Below are 15764 nucleotides of genomic sequence, written 5' to 3' on the forward strand. Positions count from 1 at the left end.
CTTCAAATGCAATGTTTATTAAATGTCTTGGTTAGAGCGGCGCAATTACATACAAAGTCAATGCAAAGACGATAGTTGCGCTAACGGGCGTGGTGCGACCTGCTGCGGTACAAGCGGGACGAATATATATACATATATATATATATATATCTCTTAACCTTTTACACGGCCCAGGTTCAGCTGAACGTCGTCTTGGCACGTCTCGACGCGCTTGTGTAACAGATCCAGTGCAGCAGACAGGCGGTCGTAAAGATCCTGCACACAACAAAAAGGCTTCGGTTACTTAACTTGCGTCAGTCACAGATGGAAGTATCAAAAGGCATGGCAGACACACAAGTGGCTGACTGTACCTGTGCTACGCGTGTCTCATTGGTGCAACTGTCCATCAGGTTCTGGATCTTGGCCTTTAGCTGCTGGGTCTCGTTGGTGATTTCCTGGATCTGGTCAGCCATCTCCTGTCGCTTCTCATGAACATGGTCACACTTTCTGATGGGCACGAGATGTTTTATGAGAAGACTTTTATTGTTGCAATGACCTTTAGGGGTGATCACAGGTTCATCAAGACTGCCCCCCTGATTTTCCCTCTACACCAAATCTAAATAGATGATCTATAAGCTCAGTTTTTGCCAAATGTTTGCCCCAGAATAGGGACGCTAGGGTTCATGTGGTTAATGCAAGAGACACAAAATTCAACATTCAAAGATAAATCTGCCTAGCTAGAGATAGAAAGAGTGGGGCCTCCTACACAGATTGACACCAGCTCCCGTCATTTCTTGCATGGCTAATGGATGAGTGACAATTCACTCAGCTCACAAAGGGTTCACAATCTTGATAAGATTCAACATTATTAAACACCAAGAAGCAAAACTTTTTTTGATTAAATTGTAGATTGCACAACACATTCCTTTGTTAGAGGTGTAACCTTAAAAGTGAAAGATTGCTACTTGGTATACCTAAACAGAACAATATATACCTCATGACAGCCTGAACGTGCTGCTCTGCCATGTCTTTCATGTTCTGCCTACGGAGCTGCTGTTTGGACAACCTTTCCAACTTCATGACATGAGATCTCTTCTCTCTGTCCACCTCTGTGTTCAGGGTCTTTATCTCCTTCTGCTGCTTCTCGAACTCAGCCACGCTTTCATCCACCTAAACACACACACCAATCTGAAAACAGCCCTTCAAGGAGGTACACACACTTCCTTCACTCTGCACACACTTGTGTGGTAACCGCCAAGTGAGCATGTTAATTTTAACCATTAAACCTATGATAATATGGATACAGAGTAGCTGTATTGCCCGTTTTGATCATACCTCCTCTAGAAGCTGCTTGTTGTTGTCTAGCCCAGTCTGTAAATCTTGCAGGAGGTTGCAGATGAGCTGTACCTCCGAGTCTGTGTTATTCAAAACCTGCGCCTTGCTCTGCAGTTCCACCAGGAATTCATCTGCCCTTACCTGGTCGAAAATATTAAAAGCAATCCACACACATCATCATCATGGTCAAATTAACGGGCCTCATGGAAATTGTCTTAAATTTCCCTTATATTTTCTTTCAATTTTCTCAACAGAAATAAGTGGTGTCAACTCCAGATGCACCAAACATCTAAATCTGCCCATCCAAATCTGCCCATATCCAGGTGTGCTCAATGAACACTTGGTCATAAATTAGAGTTTGAAACTTTGCATAAGTAACTCCCCTGCAAACAGTGCAAAGCACCTGGCACATAACCAAGAAAAGGAAAGTCCCTCTTCTACACATTATGATGAAACATTGAAATAAAACCACCATGCTAACATGGTATTCTCCCCTGGACCCTTCCCTACTCACTGTGGCAGCCTTGATGTTCTTCAAAGATTCTTTCATTTTCTCCATCTGGGTCTTCAGCTCCTCTGGCGACTCAAGAATCTGAGACCTTAGGGTGGCGTTGTCTTCATTTGTGGTGGTCACATTCAACTTCAGCTTGGTCTGGCACAAACATTCAAACGGCACGGCTAAGAACCCATGTTGCACCGTTCTCATTGTGATACAATGATTAAATGGCAGCACTCAGCTCAACCCAGTGATAACTCGTAGTTTCGTACCGACCCATGACGTAAAACGATACCAAAAAAAGAAAGAAAAATAATATACAACATAATATCCAAAATCAGTATGCAGACTGAAAAGACACCATTGATTGTTGTCTGGTGCTTTTCAATTACCGGTAGTTAAAAAATTATATATATATATATATATATAAAATGTATTTATTTTTGTTCTTGCATAATGCACAAATATGTCAATTAAGTATTATTAACTAACGTGTCATTTCATGCGATCAGCAGAATGAGTTTCCTTAATTTTAGACTAGATGTTTAAGCACAATAATGCCCCTTTCCCCGTTTATTTATTTACCGTACATTTATTTCGGCAGGCATACTATGGTCCGACGGAGCATTGGTTCGACATGCGCTCGCACCTCGGACTAGCGCCTGCTCCCGTGCTTGCGGTTATGGTTAGGTTAGGGTTTGAGGCGGGTTGTCGTTTTTCGGACCAATGACTAGTCAGACCAAACACATGCACCCATTTATTTCAGCATGTGGGCCATGACCATCATGACCCAGGTGGGTCTTGAGTTACAAAAGGTTGAGAACTACAGTATGTAATTGGGTAGGTGTCATTGGGTAGGCCAGAAGAAAGTCTTTGATAAAACTGCAAACTGCAAAAATGTATTCACATACCAGGGCCTGTGTGCGCTCCGCAATTTTGCTTCTCCACTCCGCAATGGAATCTTTCAATGCAGTCTGAAACGAAAACATATTCATGTCAGTACTATGGCGTCATATTGATGACATTAGGGATCTCCATATATGGGCATAAAGAGTCACAGACAGACAGTTGGATAGAGAAGATTTGGGATATTCGGTTCTGGACAGCTGCACTTCCCGACAGGGAGAGACAGCGATTATGTGAATTTATTATTTATAGATAGATGAAAATTAGTCAAAATAGTTTGTGACTAAATAATAACTACATTGGCGGTTATTTTTTAGGGGCGCTAGCCCCTCCTATGCCCAGATTTGTGTGTCTGTGTACGTGTACCACATAGCGATGATTTGATTGGCTGAGCACGGAATGTGATGTATGATGATAAGAGCGCCCCTCACTTCACACAGGTGTGATTTTTTAAACATTTCCTGTAAAGTACCAAGTTTGGACATACAAGATTTCCATCCGACAGTGTCAATATGTTGTTCCATTGCTACTTACTACTCCTTGGAATTTGTGTGCATTGGCGGCATTCAACTCAGCGAGTGCAGACCCCAGCTCTCTTGCCTCAGCCTGCTGCTCTGGAGGAATGGTTCTAAACACATACACAAACGAAGACAACACTCATTTCACTCGTAAAATAACATTTTTAGCCTCGTCTTTACAACCTATTTTTTCTTTCAAATATGGCTCATTTGCCAAATAGTTTACCAGGATGTGTGATAGACTGCAGCAAAATTAACTAGTAAACTCCAAAACTGAACCAAAATCAAGCATGGCTACCATTTATGACAACTTAAGTTACATTTACAGGATGTTAATGGAGCATCATAATTAATTTGACAGACAAGTTAATAGGTTTAATTATATAGCCTTTCATAACCGCTAAAGTAAGGCCCACATTTAACAAAACTGTCCATAGACCCTCAATTGCATGAGCGGGAAAAAAAGGAATAAACCTCAGAAAAGGATAATAAAAGGGAGGATTGTCTTCAAGGCTATACTCAAATGAAAGTATGGCAAATGACTTACGTCAGTGTCTCGATCCTCATCTCTGCTTCTTTAATGCCTCTGTTAAGGCCTTGAAAACGGTCCATATCTGCCCTCTGAGAAAACAAAGTAGTACAACTCCATTTAAACAATTTGCTTTACATTTGCTTCTTACTCGAATCAAGTGATTTCACTACAGAACTAGGAAACTGCTGCCTACTAGGACCAGCTCAAGGGCAGCTCAACAATAGAGGGTATGAGCATGCATAAAGTGAATGGCAGATAGAGTGGCAAAGTGGGTGACACATTTTAATTTAATGTTGTTTAAAGTTATTTAAAGGTGATATAGGCAAGTTTCCAGTGTTTGTACACAGAATTGATCGAGTGTTTCCAAACAAATTAAAATCTAGCTCCACCCCCCTCCCCCCGTCATTCTATTGGCTGAGCCAGGTCACTTCAGGCTATGGGGTTGTTGTTGCTGCTGGGAGGGACGCTATGGATATTGCGCTCGTATGGCTAAATATGACATTAAAAAATTATGAATTTCTATCGATATCATAGTTACAACAATGACATTGAGTTGACATGTTTTTTTAAGGGTAACTGTAGCGTAATCACAATATCACAAGACTGACACGACGAGTCCCGCAAATGAGGAAGTAGGAAGTAGTGGAGCAGACTCACTGGCTCTCAATTCAATTATCTTTCATTTGTAATCGTGCATATAAAACATATTGCCCCTCAAATGCCCCAGCCACTACAGCATCGTTCATGTGAACTACTTTGTCCACGGTTATTCATCGCTATGATGATCAGCGACGGCTTGTCACCGTTGGCGAGCACGGGTTGAATGCAAGCTTCAAGCCGGCCGGACCACCAAACCATGCGCTATACATAGCGATTCTCATAATTTCAACAGGCTTACATATTACATCATAAACATACTATTTCACATGAACAATGGTGAAACTAAGATATGGGGATAATATTATACTTGCAAATTGCAAGTATAATATTATCCCCATATCTTAGTTTCACCAATGCGATTTCATTGCAAGTTGCAATGAAATCGCATTGCGTTTTCATTATAATACTGCTGGGTCGAACACACAGTCACAGTCTCGCGCTGCAATTGGCTAAGACTCCGCGTCACCCCCCACACAGACCCTCCTCCCAACACGACGCTTCCGTCCCGCGACATAAACAACAGTGGATATAAACAGATACAAACACATAGAGGGAGACAAAGGGAGAGTGTATGTCTACAGGGCAGCAGCTCAGCATCAAAATATAGGGGAAGATAGAGGGAATAAGGCCACAAATATAGATAGATAAATATGTTGATTTTTGGCTGAAAACTTGCCTATATCACCTTTAATGCAATCAAATAGGACTTTTCCGTTTGGATGTATGAGCTGTCAAGGCCAGAAAGTAGTTTTTTGACACTCAGTAGGTGTTCCAGCATAACTTCCGGGTATGGTGATGTCACACACATACCCTCTATAGTAGCTGAAGAAGAGTCCAGAATTAGACCTACAAGTTACAACCGCACTTGTCAAATGCTTATGCTGCAACTGCTCCATTAATATTGAATGCCCATATCTTAAGACTATTATGAGAGACATACAAATCTGGACTCATGCTCCAAAATGAAATCCATCCTCTGCTTTCTGAAGTGAAGAAAGTTCATCATGCCACTGAGGATAATGGCAGTTTTCTTAGGTTCTGTAAACAAATAAATAATAATAAATTAATAGTAAATTATTTGAATGGTGCTTAAATGCAAATGTGTTACTTACTTGGAGCCAGTAAGTCACTGAGGGAGAAGTCGAATACAAGGCAGGTAGGTAGGAATCGACGCCTGCAAAAAGTAACATTAATTTAGGATATGCAAACATTTAAGATGCATAGGAACAGCATGATGAAATCCAGTTAAACAGTAATACTGTAGATGTTTAACTTACAGACTGACAACAACTAGTATGCACATAATACTTTGTTTTTGTGTCTGTTTGGATTGCTGGCAAGGACATTTCAATTGCGGTCCCAGCACCTTGGGTTTATGACAATGTGGCCCCCTGAACAATTTAGCTGAATAGCCTTGGTACTATAGACAGCCAGACTCATAATTATAATTCAGTCCCTTCAATCTGCATCTGTGTGCGTCTGTCTCCCTTTTGTGTTGTGTTGCAATCTCTGATGAAACTCAGTAACTCACATGCACAGGTATAGACTCATGATAGCAGTAGCCCCCTCGTGAAATGATGGATTTTCAATGTCCTCTGAAAGCGGGATCTATTGACAGTAAAATAAAATAAATAAATAAACTTTCTCAAGGAGAACAAAAGTGCTTGCTTCTGTGGTGATCTGGTTAGGTATGTTTTGGTTACTGGTTGTAATCCTAATTTTAAAAACTGCACTTACCATGTAGAGACATTCGGGTCTGAAACGATACACGAGTTGTAAGGTCCTCATGTACAACAACTGGACCGTCTCTGGCTGAAAGGGAGAACATTTTACATTTTCAATGACACCCAAGGGTCCATAAGGGGGTTCCACTGGGTCCCCAGCTAACGGATCTGTAACTATAAGTGTCTACAACAAATGGATGCTGAGATTGAGAATTATGTAGAAAAGACAGGATGCATGATCCGAGTCTGAACTAATTAACAAGTTGTAAAACTGAGTGGTGGCTGGTCAGAGGGTGCCGCCCAACCTCTTCCAATCCTAGATTATCAGATTCATCATAAATTTAAAATGCCAGAATCGACTCTACTATTAAGCTAAATGCTAGTTATTTCAAACAGATGTCCATACAAGTGAGTTTATCGTCGTTTACAAACAGATTTTTGATTCGTGAAAGGGCTGTGTAAATGGAGGGCAATGCAGGGCAATACAATTTAGATAGCATAACTTGCTAGCATTGGATATAATATGTTGTATCAAGCCAAGGATACGAACTTGCTTGGGACTAGGCAAAAAAGTAAAAATGATGTAAACACAAAGGACAGTAAAAGAAAGAATACCGTAATCAATAAATAAACATAAACACACGAAGCAACTGTCTTCTTAACGGCATTAGTGTGTTTACCTTCACTGCGGGGGTGAGATCATTCTTCGAGAAATGTTTTGCTTCTTGTTCAGTAAGAACATCAGTGCGGAAAAACTGCACAAGCTGGTCCGCTTTATACATCGGGAATGTATTTTCAGCCATGGCTATTTATTTTGCAGCGAAACCCAAAAGAAAGAGAGTGAAAACGGCTCAACGCAGGACCAAATTTAACGACGACTCGAGTGGCGAGTCAAACAAATGGCGCTATTATTTATTTCCTTCTTGTGTGAGGAATTCTGAGCATCTGATTGGTGCATTCATACTTCTTCTTTCGTTTTTTTGAAGGAGCTGATAGCGTATTGGCGCCATCGTGTGGGGTCCGGGTGCCTACACATTCTTTCCTATTTTATTTAAATTAGATTAACGATACAAAGATAAGATTACAAAAATAAAAAGAATATCTAAAAGAAAACAATGAGCCTGGGGTTGGACACACTGACTGAAGATAATGAAACAAAATACAGATTTAAACAGCATTCCAACAGCATGCCAAATTTAGTTTAACAACATACATTCTTTGCTTTTCTGGACCTCAAACCACACACACACACACACACACACACACACACACACACACACACACACACACACACACACACACACACACACACACACACACACACACACACACACACTTTCTCCAAGACATTACATATGATTACACCCCTTGACCCCCACTGACCAACCGTGGTTGTTCTCGCCCTCACACTGTAGGTGGCAGTATAGTGCCACTTAACGCTATAACAAGAAGTAGATGAGGCACGTGATAAAGTGGCGATAACAAGGAAGTAAATTATGTACCTTCCTTGGCTTAATTTATGAGAGGGACCAGTTTATAGTACCATGTTTAATGGATTTGTATTGCAATTTGCAGTACATTATATAGAGCTATCATCATCACAGTGCCATCTGAAGGCCAACGGCGGCTTTGAACTGAAATCATTTGCACTTCGGCCGGGTGGTTCCGTTTGTTTCTGCCATGGCGGCGAATTGGGCCGAGAGGATCACTGCTTTCTCCCGCAGTCCGTCCCAGTTCCTCCTCTGTACCTCCTCGGAAACCTTTCTTGCGGAGCTGCTGCGAGAGCTTCGAGACGACAAAGCCAGTGACAGCGTCAAGGTAAAGTTGTAAAAAGGCTAAGCTCATGACCCGGAAATGACACCACCCCCCAACTGTACATATTTTTATTTTTTATTTAATACTAGCCTACAGTAGTCCTGCCCTATATGATGTTTTGCATATTATTGTATATTATTGTTTATCTTTAAATGTCTCGTTGAATTGAATACCAGGACCTCAATGGAAATAACGCCCTTTGAGCATTTATGGGTTATCCTTCCGTACCACTGTAGCCTATCTTTTTTGCAAACTGTTGATTGATTGATTGATTGAAGTATTTAACAGTTTGCAGAATTACAGTACATTTCAAGCTCAATACAAAAACTGTTAAATGTGAGTGGGACCCAATAAAGCTTGTTTACAAGAGGGTCCACCTTGTTCAAGTCATCAATTCAAAACATTTAGAGACATACAAATATAGTAATATACACTTCTATTTAGCCAAAGAACAGAACAGAAATTCATCATAAAGGAGGTAAAAAGGGAAAATAAACATATACAGTGAGGGGGAAAAGGGGTGGGTGGGTGGGGCTGATGGGATTTAATAAAGTATTAAATCAATCATAAAAATATTCTTTGCTATGCAGTGTCTCCGTTGTTTGCTAATGCCTGTCTCCATGCTTTGTCTTATCCCCAACGTAGGTCGCACTGCTGTCCCCGCTATGCGAGTATCCAACACTGCTGTGCCCCTCTGTCACCATGGCTGAGGAGACGGCCCTGGAGCTCATGTCTGTATTTGCACAGTGTCTTCCCAAGTCCTTGCAACTCCGCTGTCACCTGCTCCTGGCTCTCACCTCTGTGCTCACTTGCTCCTTCTGCGTTAGCACCGCATCCAGCGGATCCCAGGACTTCCTGGCCCTCCTGCTCCAGATAGCACAGGAGACAAATGATGGTGCTGCAGTACGTCCTCTGCGGGCCGTGGCCTGTGACTGCCTGCGGGAGCTGGAGGCCTGCTGCCCAGGCCTTCTCACTCAGCGCCTGGAGCTCCTGAGTGGGCTTAGGCAGCAGGAAACCTCCAGGCTTCACCAGGCGTATGCTGGGCTCCATATCCTGGGACTAAGAAATGCGGTGTATCTGCTCGCCCTGCAACCAGGAGCTGGGCCTAAGGATCTTAAAGCCCTTCTGGGAGGGAATGAGGTGGCCGAATGGGAGCCCGATCCAGATTCAGGCACACTGAAAAACAACTCAGCCCTCCCCTCACCGATCGTCCTGGGGCCAATGGGTCGAGTTCCTACCCTGCAGACCGGAGCAGATTGCAGGGAGCTACGCTCCCTCTTGTCCTCTCTTCTGGAGGAGTCCTACCTACTCACACCAATAGCTCAAGCTGCCCTGTTGTATGGCTTGATAGAGGTGGTTGCCATGGTACCCGGTGTATCTCCAGCAGTTCTCAGAGCACAGCTGCTACGACTGCTGGGTACTAGTGAGGTAAATTAACCTTTTGAGCCTTAGCACCCCTATTCTGGGCGTTCTTGTAACATTCACTGAAAATAGCATATTTACAAGCTCACAATGCGGCGCGTTGTGATCTTGTATGTAGGTGTTGCTGTTTTCAGAAACGAGATTTGGTGTAGAAAGAAACAAGACCAATAGGGTTTAAGTAGTTAAAAAATATTAAATACTATTATTTTGATGAATGCCTAAAATATTTATTTAGCATTATAAATTAGATTTAAAGCCCTTCTAGGGTTTCTTACCTCACCAGCACAACTTTCATCTTTCCCATGGAAACGACTAGCATATTATGGATTGTGTATATAATCTGTTGTACAAATCAAATAAAGTTCCATGGGAAAGTGAATCATCATCTTTGTGTAATTTCAGGTGTGCCTCCTCCACATCGCTCTGCTGATGAAGGCCACGTTCACGGACAGCCTGTTCAGTGCCGAGGACGAGGCTTTCGTCCTGAAGCGTCTGGTCAGCCTGTCCCAGCATCCACTGCAGAGCACGCCTGAGAAGCTCTTCTACATGGACTGCATCTTACACTTCCCTGAGAACAGGCCAATCAGTGCAGATGGCGATGAAAGTTTGCCCGTGCTGCTGACCCCCCGGCTGGCAGCGGCCTTGGTGCCCACAGTGTTTAATGATAGCGCCAGCATGCTAGCCAGACTCAACCTGCTGTCACTCGTCTACCTGGAGGATGGAGAGGAGGAGGAGGAGGGAGGCAGAGGCGTGGCCTACCTCTATGACCATCTCATCTCCCTGTGTCGTATTGTGGAAAACCGGGGTAGCCGAGAGATGGTCGTGACCTTCTTCAGAGCGTCTTTCCTCTTCCTTTACCACTTCAGCCATGTGGAGCGCTATGCAGAGAGCCTGACCCAGAGGATGTGTGAGCTCTACATCCGACACACCCGACTGGCCCCACACCTCATAAACCTGGCCAATCACACCCAGGACAGGCTTGTGGAGTCGGGTTGGGCGGCGCAGCTGCTCGGGGCCTTGCAAACTGTAATCATCGATGCCCCTCTTGGCCAGCTCAAGCTGCAAGAACTCCGCTGGCATTTTATGGTTCTGGCTCGGGTGGCCGAGGAAGGGGAGATCTCCCAGAGGAGCACCATCAGCTTCCTCTTCAGTGTCATCACTTCGTCTTCATCCTCGCTCTGTGTGAGCGGCGACTGGCGTCTGGGTAACAGTGTACTGTCGGTGTGTCGGCAGCTACTCGTGCATCCCAGTCTGGACACGATCCTCAGCCGTCTGGCTGACATCCTTCAGCACCTCACCTGCAACTATGGCGACACGGACATCCAAGACCATGCCCGTCTCTACTATACCCTTCTCACCACCCTCTCCCGGGAGAAACTGGGTGCTGTGCTGGCTCAGGGTGTCAGTAACGGAGGTCAGCATGCCAAGACACGCTCACTGTCGTCGTCCATCATGGCTGAGAGCGAGGACTTAACAACGGCACTGACCATCCGCCAGACAGGGAGGCCGATATTCAAGCTGGTCAGACTGGATTCCTATGAGCCACAGCGAGAAACAGAAACCGGACAGAAACTGGAACTTCACAACGAGTTAGACCCACACCAGACAGAGACCCCGATGGATCCGGAGAGGGATATATTGGAGGCCTACAGAGCCCAGTTTCACAACCCTGGGTTTGCCTCAGAAATAACCCTCCACTACAAACTGACTCACACTGAGGTTCACGACGCACATTTTGACCAGCTGTACAGCATCCGCATGCACTTGGACCTCACAGACAGCCACTACAGGGAACTGAGTGACCTCAGTATTCCATGTCTGTTCCGAGACAGGGCACTGCCAGTAGTGAAGCTGAAACTGGAGCCTAGGCAACCCTACCCCACCACTCTGCGGGCGAGTGCCATCTTTACCACCCAGGATGGGTTGTCCTGGCACACAAACCTACCAGACATACAGGTGGCATTCCAGCAGGTCTTCATGCCTCTGCCCGTTCCCTGGGCTTGGGGAGATGGGGACAAACTGAGGGTGTTTGAGAGGACATGGGAGGAAATCTCTTCTGGTGAGTGTACGGACAGAGATGCAGCAGAATGTGCTACTAGCCTTTTCTGTTGTGAGCTGGAGGAGAAGGCTCTGCATGGCTTGGTAGAGAAACATTTTCTACCATACCTTATGACGGATCTGTCCGAGGACCAGTATAAGGTGCTGGTCTATCTCCCTCCGCAATCTCATGTGTTGCTGAAGATTACCTCAGAGGAGGATGCTGTGCAGTTCAACATTGCTACTGATAACTGGCAACTTCTGCCTTTTATTAACTCTTTCCTACACACCATTACCACATGTTCACAAGAAAACACAGCCAGTTAATGTACAAAGTTATGCATCCTTTGGGATTGTTTTTATGATGAGCCTTTTAAATCACATTTTGTCTTAATGGCTTCAAAGTTCAAACCTCCTTTAATTGAAGATACTTTTGATTTAGTTACTGCACATTAAATCACTTTATTGAAATTAAAATAAAATATTTTTACTGTTCAAAACATTAAGACTACATTTTATTGGATTTGCTCAGATACATTGAAATCACAGGATAGCAGGTGTATTATTATTATATATATTATATTGTGGGAAAAAGGTTTAATAAAATCAGTATTTAATATAAGAATGCATTGACAACAGAACCTGCTTTTGGGCACCTGATTTGCTTTTGGTTAGACATACCATTGGTCTGATATCTCAAACCCTCACCTCCCAAAAAACCTAACCTTAACCCTCTCCCAACCCTTAACGCACCCCATCACCAACCTTAATCCGGTCGTTTTAACGCACCCCTCACCAACCTTAATCCAGTCAGACCAATGCTATGTCTAAGTATGCCTCCCACCTGATCCAGATAATTGTCTCCACCAGGCCGAAGGCCTAGGGGGAGAGTATGTTTTGCACTCGATCCATGCCAAACTTTGCACACACACTCCCTGGATGCCAACGACGAACCTCTGCCCCAAATATTCCTCAACGGCCTGTTATAGCGCCACCATGAAGCCGATTTAGGCAAAACACATTTCTGTAGATTACTCGTACACATTTTATCCATACATCACACAATTCGGTATACACCAAGACGAGTCTGTTGGATTTCTCAGATTCTACACTGATTGGCTTACACACTATCTCTATAGTCATGTGTTCAAGACGGATCTGTCCGATATCTAATTTTCCATCCTAATTGGCTATCAATGGCTTTCAACGTTTGCAGGATTGCCCTGTTTTCAACAAAGCCTCAAATCATCCAATTGCCACCCAAGGCAAGAAGAAATGGCACCCAGGAGGCCACAACCTGACCTTCCCTGGTGGAGTCCTGTGCTGATGGGCACTTTATCTTTTCGATATAAGATGTCCATGTCTCCTTTATTTTTATTTTTATCAAGTAATGTGTAGAGACCAATTGATATGAATCCCTTTTAAAAGAAAGGGCTTAACAAATATTATACTTAACACTGCCAAAGAAGTGGCACATTGGTGTGTAGATAAAATACTTTAATTCTTTATGTACAGGAAGGCAGAGTTATAAAATCAAACTATTTTACTAATATTTTGTGATCAGATGCTCTGCTTCAATCGTGGCTTGGCTCCACAGTTCAGATTGATTAACCTTGTTCAGTAGTGTTCATTAAGACTGTAATTACATTCTTGGTATAGCCTTTGTTTTTTTAACATTTCCAGTTCACTTCAGCCAGTCCTTCAATTAGTGATTCCCTCAAAATTGGGCTCTGAGAAAGGTGGCAATGCCGTCTGCCTGCTGAGAATCTTATCCATGATGGCGATCTCTGCGTCCCTCTTCTCCACCTGGTCTACTGGGGTCCAGGACATGTCTTGTTGAAGCTTATATCCACCAAGAAACAGGTGAGGGCAGCTTGGGCCCCATTCCTTAAAAAGGACAATGAGGGAGGAGAATATAAATATCTGCAACGTTCTGTGGATTACATACAGAATATTTTAATTGAATAAAGATGTTTTTACATTAAGATGTGTGCTTAACTACAGTAAATCTGTATTCAAAATGTTATGCTTAGATTAAATATCAACCGTAGGTGATATGATGGAGAAGTACTTCTGTCCAGATGGTCTCTGGTAGAGGTAGTACTTAGTTCCTGGTTTCTTAACAATATTGCAGGCAGCATGATGGAGGTCAGCATCCCTTTTGGCATCTTCTAATACCTAAAGAAGATAACGGTGTGTCAGAGAGTAATAGTGTATATACAACAGACTGCTAGAATGTACTCTGACTCATCTCAATCATATTAATCAATTGTATATTGCTATACACCATAGCGTTTCTATACACAAGGCATATAAAATGTACATATTGCCCAGTATAAATTACCATTTGATTTGAAAAAAAAAAAAAAATGCATACATTAAAATCGTGGATGACAAAGTCACACTTATTTCAAATATTGTGTTTCTCATGGTGTCAGAACAATAATTTCAAGTTTGACATTGTTAGTTATAAATAGTCCAGGGAAGCACGCAAACTAAATACAGCTGCTGGGTACACTGAGAAGAAAAAGCTGCACGCTGCTCCCAGAATAACACTTTTCTCTCATCATTTAATTGTTACAGTGCCATTGGCAATAATGTAATGGAGTAATCCTAGAATATCCAGAACTAGTCAATATTAATATAATCGTGATAAAGTATCCCAATGAATGATCTTTGTGACACAAGGAGTGAAGTGGCCCTTACCTTTCTGGCCTGTTCCTGTAGGTATCTGATCTGATCAGCAATGACTGTCAATTTGTTGCCAGCATTGGCTCTAACAAAATCATCTCCCTGGAAGCAAATAGAAAATAACACTGAAAGAAGAAAATAAAAACAAGACCCAAGACAAATGTCTTTCTATAATCCTGATTTCAGGTTGTACCTGACCATAAACTAAGTTTACATACCCTTTGTACTTGTGTTGCAAGAGCTACCAGGTCCAGAGGATCTCCTACTCTATTGGTCTGGTAGGAACTGACCAGTTCCAGTCCTTGGGGGCTCCTGCTGGCCTCCACCAGGGTCACTGCAAGTTCAAGTATATTAGAAAACATCATTGCATAACAGTATGAAGCAAATACATACAGGTGGGAGAGAGGCATATTACAATGTAATTAATGTCATCAGAAATGATTAATGATGAGCAGAGATGACATTGTAATAACACATCCATTATGTAGGCATAATTAGGCGATGGGTTGCATATTGTTTTGCGTCCATGACGTCACCAAGATACAGACAAGACAGACACAAAACATACATTACAAAAAGATAGACATTACAGGACAAAAATCACAGAAACATACAGGAACAAGAACATATCCTCTGGTTTAATTATAGCATATATATATATAGCATATATTATGGCACATTTGGGGCCCGACAACGAAATTCATGATGGGACAACAACAAACGGCATGCATTGCAAATATTATTACAGTAGGAAGTTGATCAAACAACTAGTAACAGTAAGCAGCTCAGATCTCCCACTCAGTGGCCAGTGGCCACCTGCACTGCGTCTGGCTCACGTGTACTGCTGTTTACGTAAACTTCTAACAGCTGCTTCTTGAAATCCATATCATGCCAAATCTGATGGGCCGAGTTTCTTTTCGGCCTTTACCAGAAAATATGGTAGGCATTATTACAGGTTAAAACTTCGATGCAGTGAATGACAAGACTGCTACACACATCTGAGAATGAGACACATTGTATTGTAACGCTTTAGTTTGAACACAAATACATAAATGTCTTTAGAAGGCTTACAGCGGAATGACAGAACAATGAGAACATGACAAAGCTGCATGTTGTGAAAACACTCAAAACGGAACTTGTAGGCTTGCGCCCAAATTCTGTGTTTACCTGTGGTGGTTTTGTCTGGCTGATTAGGAAGACTAACAGTTCTGTCCATTTCTGTTGCAGTGTTGCAGTGTCAACTGCCAAGTAGTCTAAACCTACTGTCACACAGACACACGGTGTTTAATCAAATGGTTATAAGCCTATGGCTATGTTGCAAGCACGATGGCTTTGAAGGGAATGGTTCACAGTCACACTAAACAGTCATGGTACACCACCGAAAAGAGAAGCTCGAGCTGCAATGGTCCTAATTCCTAAGGTCCTAACTGGCTAGTAGACTTGTTTGTGCCTGTTTGAAATGGGTGTTAAAAACCATGTAAGTTACTTTGTTTCTATGTTGTAAAATCAATTTTTACTTAGCCTACGCAAAATCGTGACCATAAACGTTCTTTCCTAATAAATGTGTTTGAATTTAGAATCGCATCAGATTAATGACAGGCTTTCGAGGTGGACACATTCTCAAAGAGCATTATTGAGAAGATGCGTAG

The 15764-nt window shown here is 42.7% G+C and overlaps 3 protein-coding genes across 3 annotated transcripts; 1 reads left to right on the top strand and 2 right to left on the bottom strand.

The window, feature by feature from the left end:
- Nucleotides 1-13: 13 nt before the first annotated feature.
- Nucleotides 14-7032, bottom strand: nuf2 (UF2 component of NDC80 kinetochore complex). The gene is made up of 13 exons (XM_080775232.1): nucleotides 6831-7032; nucleotides 6164-6238; nucleotides 5958-6034; nucleotides 5539-5600; nucleotides 5367-5464; nucleotides 3782-3855; nucleotides 3251-3344; nucleotides 2722-2784; nucleotides 1829-1966; nucleotides 1315-1455; nucleotides 974-1149; nucleotides 351-486; nucleotides 14-255 (listed from the first exon to the last, which is right to left on the bottom strand). Exons 1-13 carry the CDS (start codon nucleotides 6951-6953, stop codon nucleotides 154-156), a joined length of 1359 nt encoding a protein of 452 aa, XP_080631358.1. The 5' UTR covers nucleotides 6954-7032; the 3' UTR covers nucleotides 14-153.
- A 622-nt stretch (nucleotides 7033-7654) lies between these two features.
- ap5b1 (adaptor related protein complex 5 subunit beta 1) lies at nucleotides 7655-12624 on the top strand. The gene is made up of 3 exons (XM_080781718.1): nucleotides 7655-7968; nucleotides 8611-9393; nucleotides 9790-12624. Exons 1-3 carry the CDS (start codon nucleotides 7831-7833, stop codon nucleotides 11749-11751), a joined length of 2883 nt encoding a protein of 960 aa, XP_080637844.1. The 5' UTR covers nucleotides 7655-7830; the 3' UTR covers nucleotides 11752-12624.
- Nucleotides 12625-12814: 190 nt separating this feature from the next.
- On the bottom strand, nucleotides 12815-15500 carry cUnh1orf50 (chromosome Un C1orf50 homolog). The gene is made up of 5 exons (XM_080781730.1): nucleotides 15283-15500; nucleotides 14334-14449; nucleotides 14131-14217; nucleotides 13471-13602; nucleotides 12815-13311 (listed from the first exon to the last, which is right to left on the bottom strand). The coding sequence occupies exons 1-5, from the start codon at nucleotides 15329-15331 to the stop codon at nucleotides 13126-13128; spliced, it is 570 nt and encodes a 189-aa protein (XP_080637856.1). The 5' UTR covers nucleotides 15332-15500; the 3' UTR covers nucleotides 12815-13125.
- Nucleotides 15501-15764: the final 264 nt, after the last annotated feature.

Source organism: Protomyctophum bolini (genome assembly GCF_963924005.1).
Source record: "Protomyctophum bolini genome assembly, chromosome: 2".
Lineage (NCBI taxonomy): Eukaryota > Metazoa > Chordata > Actinopteri > Myctophiformes > Myctophidae > Protomyctophum > Protomyctophum bolini.

Excerpts from the sequence above, each read along its gene's own strand:
- nuf2 (XM_080775232.1), bottom strand. The coding sequence starts at position 6,953 with ATGGCTGAAAATACATTCCCGATGTATAAAGCGGACCAGCTTGTGCAG. Across the intron at positions 1,456-1,828 it reads AGAACATCAAGGCTGCCACA|GTAAGGGCAGATGAATTCCT; the intron begins GTGAGTAGGGAA and ends ATTTTCGACCAG. Across the intron at positions 1,150-1,314 it reads ACAAGCAGCTTCTAGAGGAG|GTGGATGAAAGCGTGGCTGA; the intron begins GTATGATCAAAA and ends GTGTGTGTTTAG.
- ap5b1 (XM_080781718.1), top strand. The coding sequence starts at position 7,831 with ATGGCGGCGAATTGGGCCGAGAGGATCACTGCTTTCTCCCGCAGTCCG. Across the intron at positions 7,969-8,610 it reads AAGCCAGTGACAGCGTCAAG|GTCGCACTGCTGTCCCCGCT; the intron begins GTAAAGTTGTAA and ends TCCCCAACGTAG. Across the intron at positions 9,394-9,789 it reads GACTGCTGGGTACTAGTGAG|GTGTGCCTCCTCCACATCGC; the intron begins GTAAATTAACCT and ends GTGTAATTTCAG.
- cUnh1orf50 (XM_080781730.1), bottom strand. The coding sequence starts at position 15,331 with ATGGACAGAACTGTTAGTCTTCCTAATCAGCCAGACAAAACCACCACA. Across the intron at positions 14,450-15,282 it reads GCCAGACAAAACCACCACAG|TGACCCTGGTGGAGGCCAGC; the intron begins GTAAACACAGAA and ends TTGAACTTGCAG. Across the intron at positions 14,218-14,333 it reads TTGCAACACAAGTACAAAGG|GGAGATGATTTTGTTAGAGC; the intron begins GTATGTAAACTT and ends ATTTGCTTCCAG.